The sequence below is a fragment of the Portunus trituberculatus genome, chromosome 2 (genome assembly GCF_017591435.1).
Source record: "Portunus trituberculatus isolate SZX2019 chromosome 2, ASM1759143v1, whole genome shotgun sequence".
Classification (NCBI taxonomy): domain Eukaryota; kingdom Metazoa; phylum Arthropoda; class Malacostraca; order Decapoda; family Portunidae; genus Portunus; species Portunus trituberculatus.
In genome coordinates, this window is record NC_059256.1 from 7,383,223 (window position 1) to 7,389,857 (window position 6,635).

At 41.8% G+C, this 6,635-nt stretch overlaps 1 protein-coding gene across 2 annotated transcripts in view; it reads right to left on the reverse strand.

Moving 5' to 3' along the window:
* Positions 1–439: 439 nt before the first annotated feature.
* The window catches only part of LOC123504296 (charged multivesicular body protein 3-like), a 17,072-nt gene continuing 10,876 nt past the window's right edge, over positions 440–6,635 (reverse strand). For both annotated transcript variants that reach the window (XM_045254725.1, XM_045254719.1), the window contains exons 2-5: positions 4,340–4,400; positions 3,687–3,866; positions 1,735–1,946; positions 440–626 (exon numbers count right to left, since the gene is read on the reverse strand). In XM_045254725.1, coding sequence (XP_045110660.1) covers positions 465–626; positions 1,735–1,946; positions 3,687–3,866; positions 4,340–4,400 — 615 coding nt within the window. In that variant the 3' untranslated portion in view covers positions 440–464. The remainder of the gene's footprint in view (positions 627–1,734; positions 1,947–3,686; positions 3,867–4,339; positions 4,401–6,635) is intronic.

The window sequence follows — 6,635 nt, forward strand, 5'->3', positions numbered from 1 at the left end:
GAGAGAGAGAATGGAAATAAAGACACAATAGAAAGAAAACGAATAGAAAAAAATAAACAAATGGAAAAATGAATAAACAAAACACCAAAACAGGAAAAACACCAAAAAAAATACAGAAAAACACCAACCAAAATATTAAAAAAACAAAAAAATAAAAAAAAACAAAACAAAAATACAAACACCAAAAATACAAAAAAAAAACACTAAAAAATAAAAAAAACACCAAAAAAATAATAATAAATCAAAACACCAAAAATATGAAAAAATGGAAAACAAAAAAAAAAAAAATAAATAAATAAATAAATAAATAAAAAATAAAAAAACCACCACCACCACCACCACCACCACAACTAACCCAACCAAAACTGAATCAACTGAACCCAACCACTCTTCACCTCCACCTCCTCCTCCTCCACCACTACCTCCTCCTCCACCACCACCACCTCCTCCTCCTCCTCCTCCACTCAGCTCCTCAGTGCCTCCAGTCTTGTCCTCATCTCCTCCATATCTTCCTCCGGCTCCTCCTCCTCCGTTGCGGCGGCGGCAGCGGCAGGCTCGGAAGGAAGGGCGTCTGATACCATGTCTGGCGCCTCTCCAAGCTTCCCAGCTGTTATTTCCCAAAGGACCTGGAATGGGGGGGTTAGGTTAGGTTAGGTGAGGTGAGGTGAGGTTAGGTTAGGTGAGGTGAGGTGAGGTGAGGTGAGGTTATGTTATGTGTTACCATACTGAAGGGAAATTTAGGTAATCTATGAGTTTAAGACAATCCAGAGAGAGAGAGAGAGAGAGAGAGAGAGAGAGAGAGAGCAGCATGCTTAGACCTAACTGAGGGGCATCACTTATTATTTAATCCTCCTTTCCTTTTTATCCTTGAAAATCTGAGGTGCGGACTCAAAATTTAGCCTTTCCGCACCTGTTACATCCGCTTTTAAAATGTTTCTGCACTTCGGACCTCCGCACCTCGTTTGGTGGTCCACAGGTACAGAGGAGTGGAGGTGCGGACCGAGGTACAGAAATGCCCAGCTCTGCATTGTGGTGACTATTTGGTGATTTTGTACAGCTTCAGAAACTCATGTGGGGGTTAAAATAGTGAAGACTGTGGCCATTAATCTTGTGCCCTCCATAGACCCTTGCTAATGTCAATAAAATGGTCTAATGGTACACAAATCTCAAGGTAAAAATGTGTCCCAGTACTGAAGGGGTTAAAATAGTGAAGACTGTGGCCATTAATCTTGTGCCCTCCATAGACCCTTACTAATGTCAATAAAATGGTCTAATGGTACACAAATCTCACGGTAAAAATGTCCCAGTACTGAAGGGGTTAAAATAGTGAAGACTGTGGCCATTAATCTTGTGCCCTCCATACACCCTTGCTAATGTCAATAAAATGGTCTAATGGTACACAAATCTCAAGGTAAAAATGTGTCCCAGTACTGAAGGGGTTAAAATAGTGAAGACTGTGGCCATTAATCTTGTGCCCTCCATACACCCTTGCTAATGTCAATAAAATGGTCTAATGGTACACAAATTTCAAGGTAAAAATGTGTCCCAGTACTGAAGGGGTTAATGACCCTCACACATGTTGTCTTCCTTAATTTGAATGACCCCTTAAGATCCTTGTGTCCTTCCTAAACACATCCTCGCTAGCAAACCATTCCGTATCTAGTGATCCTTCGTAAACTGCCAATAGTACCATCTCAAGTCAGCCACACCACACTCCACCACATCCTTCCTTACCTTGTCAACCTCCGCCTGCGCCTCCTCCTCCATCTCCTCGGGCTCCAGTGTGTCAAAGGTGTCCTCCAGCATCTCCTCCATGATCCCAGCCCGGCACATCTCCCGGCTCAGGTCCTGCATGGTCTTACTGATCTCCGGCAGCTTCACCAGTTCCTGCATGGCCTTCATCACGTCCGTCGATTGGGCCAGTGCGCCGGACACTCTAAGGGTGGCTGTCGGGGTACAAGGGTGCGTTTTGGTTTGGGGTGTGTTGTGTTAGGTTAGGTTAAGTTAGGTAAGGTATGGTAGTTATATACACACATACACACACACACACACACACACACACACACACACACACACACATAACACATACATTGTGAAATACTGCAAGACCTAAATAAGATCTGGGAATGGAGTAAAAAGTGGGAAATGGAATTCAATGTGAACAAAAGCCATGTCATGGAAATGGGAAAGAGTGAAAGACGACCCGTGGGAATCTATAAGATGGGAGATGGAGTAGAACTGGAGAAAGTAAAAAAGGAAAAGGACTTAGGAGTGACGATGGAAGAAAACAATCAACCAGTAAGCCATATTGATAGAATTTTCAGAGATATAATTTGGTAAGGAATATTGGATTAGCATTTCACTACATGGACAAAGAAATGATGAAGAAATTGATAAGTACTATAATAAGACCCAGATTGGAATATGCAGGAGTAGTGTGGACCCCTCATAAAAAGAAACACATAAGGAAGTTGGAGAGACTACAAAAAATGGCTACAAGAATGGTTCCAGAATTTGAAGGGATGACATATGAGGAGAGACTAAAGGCTATGGATCTACCAACCCTGGAACAGAGAAGGGAGAGAGAGAGAGATCTGATACAAGTTTATAAATTGATCAACAGAATGGACCAAGTGGATAATGAGAAACTGATCCTGAGAGAAGAATATGACACTAGAAGCACAAGATCGCATAGTAAAAAGCTGAGGAAGGGAAGATGTCTGAGAGATGTTAAAAAATAGAGTTTCCCGCAAAGATGTGTTGAGACGTGGAACAGTTTAGATGAAGAAGTAGTGCCAGCAACGAGTGTGCACAGTTTTAAGGAAAGATTGGATAAGTGTAGATATGGAGACGGGACCACACCAGCATAAAGCCCAGGCCCTGGAAAACTACAACTAGGTAAACACACACACACACACACACACACACACACACACACTATTTGATGAGAGAGGAACAAATAATGAAGACTAAAGAGGAAAAAGATCTTGGAGTGATCATACAGGACAATCTGAGCCCTGATAAACACATAAGCAAGATATTTGGACTATCATATAAGATGTTGACTACTATAAGACTGGCATTTCATTACATGGATAAAGATATGATGAAAAGACTCATCACAAGCAAGATACGCCCAGGCTGGAATATGCAGCAGTGGTGTGGTCTCCGAGTTTAGTATAAAATATATTAAAAAATTGATTTAAATCAAATAAATGCAATTTAAATAAAAAAAATATGATTTATTTGATTTTTTTTTTATAAAATAAAAAAAAAATCAACAACCCTGCCCAAAACATCCAAAAAAACACCCAAAATATAAAAAAAACACTCAAAAAATGCTAAAAACACCCAAAACCCAAAACACAAAACATCCAAAAAAACACCCAAAACATAAAAAACCAAAAAATGCTCAAAACAGCCCAAAAACAACCAAAACATCCCAAAACACCCAAAATACACACACAACACCCAAAACACTCAAAACACCTCAAAACACCCAAAATATCCAAAAAAACACCCAAAATACACACACAACACCCAAAAAACACTCAAAACATCCCAAAAAACACTCAAAACACCCAAAATATCCCAAAAAACACCCAAAAAACACTCAAAACACCCAAAAAACACTCAAAACACCCCAAAACACACACACACACACACACACACACACAATTACCCACCCAGCTGTGCCTTCATCTGGCTTTGCACTGAGTTAAGATGTGCCTTGCTGGTGTAAATCCTTCCAATAGTCTTCCTGGCCTGCACAATCTCCCTGGCCAGAACCCGGCACACATCCTTGTCCCCTCTCTTGGCAGCATCTCTTAGGCTCCTCTTGGCCTTCTCCTCCTCTCGCTGGATGGCTGGGAGAGACACGGAGGGAGGGAGGAGTGAGTGTGTGTGGGAGGGAGACAGGTGGAGAATGGCTGGGAGAGACATGGAGGAAGGGAGTGTGTGGGAGAGACAGAGGGAGAGAGAGAGAGAGAGAGAGAGAGAGAGAGAGAGAGAGAGAGAGAGAGAGAGAGAGAGAGAGAGAGAGAGAGAGAGAGAGAGAGAGAGAGAGAGAGAGAGAGAGAGAGAGAGAGAGAGAGAGAGAGAGAGAGAGAGAGAGAGAGAGAGAGAGAGAGAGAGAGAGAGAGAGAGAGAGAGAGAGAGAGAGAGAGAGAGAGAGAGAGAGAGAGAGAGAGAGAGAGAGAGAGAGAGAGAGAGAGACAGAGAGACAGAGACAGAGAGAAAAAAAAGAGAAATAGAAAACAGAGAAAAAAGAGAAACAGAGAAAAAGAAAAAGATCGAGAAAAACAACAACAACAACAACAACGACGACGCGGATACGTACAGCGAATTTGTCGATCCAGCACATATCCTTCCTTCCTGATCTTGCTACACCATTCGTTCACCTGCAGAGTAAACAGAGATTGGTGAGGCAGGATTACACCAGACAGGAGGATAATGGCACCAATCGCTATCTGTGTAGTTTTCATTGTTCGCCAGCTGGTTTAATTGACAAGTTGGTCCTGCCTATCGCCCCGAACTGTCGCTCTTGTGGAAGGCCTATTAAAAAATATATATATACAGATATTCATGCCTACATACCTCATAATATAAACATTTGGCTATTTATCTATGTGTCTGATTGAAAATGACATAAAAATATGCAAATATATGTTCCTAATGGTGCAAAGTATGGATGTACCAGTGTCCCATCAAAATATTTCTTTGTAAGTCTAATAGTACATATATACCTTATCACAAAATTGTCAGAGTTTCTGCATAGGATAATGGTCCACTCAAAAAGCGTACAGCAAATATCACTGAGCAGCATTTATAAAAACAACAATTTTCTGAGTGTGCCGAAATAACCTGGCCAACATTACCCAAACCGAATTTTCCTAACTGAATCACAACAAGCGAACTTTGTATGTCTTTTGATCTCAGAAAGTTTCTCAGAGTTGGCTTTGTCCATTTTCTAAGTTGCTCCTCACTAATATCCATAATGGTTGTGTAGTGAGTGTGGCGATGGCTCTTAACACGCTACATTTGTTTATGTTTCCATAGAACAATCTCGGTGCATGTCAGACAATATCCTCTATACTGTTAATTTCTTAAGACTATTAATTGTTGTGATTTTCTGTATGAATATAATTCATATTAATTTTTATGGAAAGAAAAATGCATTAAAACTACGCTTTACCTATTAATGATCTTTTCTATTTTTTGTCCCAGAAATGGAGATGGTAAAGAAGAGTGCTCGACATATATATAAACATTTCCACTTTTTTAGCTTATATGCCACGAGTACATTCTTAGAAAGATTATAACTATTTTATTAAACCATTTAATATTTACAAAACGTGCAGAAAAGAACGTTCCAGCTGACCAACTTGCTGTGAAATAATTAACCCATCTGGCGGTTGAAGGCACCTACATAGCAGATCGCGACTTTAAACCACTCCACAAATGGCAAAGTTTCAAAGCGGTACGTGGTGGGATTCCAACCTACACGTGGACGTCTGCCTGATCCCACCACCACCACCTCCCTAAGACTTACTGTATTAGTGTTATGATCAGTGGCTGCTTGCCCAAACAAAACCAATCACAGTCATTCACTTCACATGTGCGCCAATAACTTGACAACACACACACACAAACAAACACACAGCTTGAGTGAAGAATTGGTGTCAGCAACGAGTGTGCATAGTTTTAAAGAAAAATTGGATAAGTGGAGATGCGGAGCCGAGGCCCTGTAAAACTACAACTAGCCTAAAATACTTGAAACATCACCCTGCCTATTCAGAATTCCTCCACAGACTCAATAAAATAAGGTTGTGAGATTTATCATGTATTATCCTCATTAATCAGTGAATGTTGCTCTAAAACAATGTCATTCATGTGCAAATAATGTAACACGAACGAACACACCTAACCTAATGCCGTTCCTCAGTGCCACCAGACACACACACGAACAAACACACCTAACCTAATGGCGTTCCTCAGTGCCACCAGACACACACACGAACAAACACACCTAACCTAATGGCGTTCCTCAGTGCCACCAGACACACACGAACAAACACACCTAACCTAATGGCGTTCCTCAGTGCCACCAGACACACACACAAACAAACACACCTAACCTAATGGCGTTCCTCAGTGCCACCAGACACACACACGAACAAACACACCTAACCTAATGGCGTTCCTCAGTGCCACCAGACACACACACGAACAAACACACCTAACCTAATGGCGTTCCTCAGTGCCACCAGACACACACACGAACAAACACACCTAACCTAATGGCGTTCCTCAGTGCCACCAGACACACACACAAACAAACACACCTAACCTAATGGCGTTCCTCAGTGCCACCACACACACACGAACAAACACACCTAACCTAATGGCGTTCCTCAGTGCCACCAGACACACACACGAACAAACACACCTAACCTAATGGCGTTCCTCAGTGCCACCAGACACACACACGAACAAACACACCTAACCTAATGGCGTTCCTCAGTGCCACCAGACACACACACGAACAAACACACCTAACCTAATGGCGTTCCTCAGTGCCACCAGACACACACACGAACAACACACCTAACCTAATGGCGTTCCTCAGTGCCACC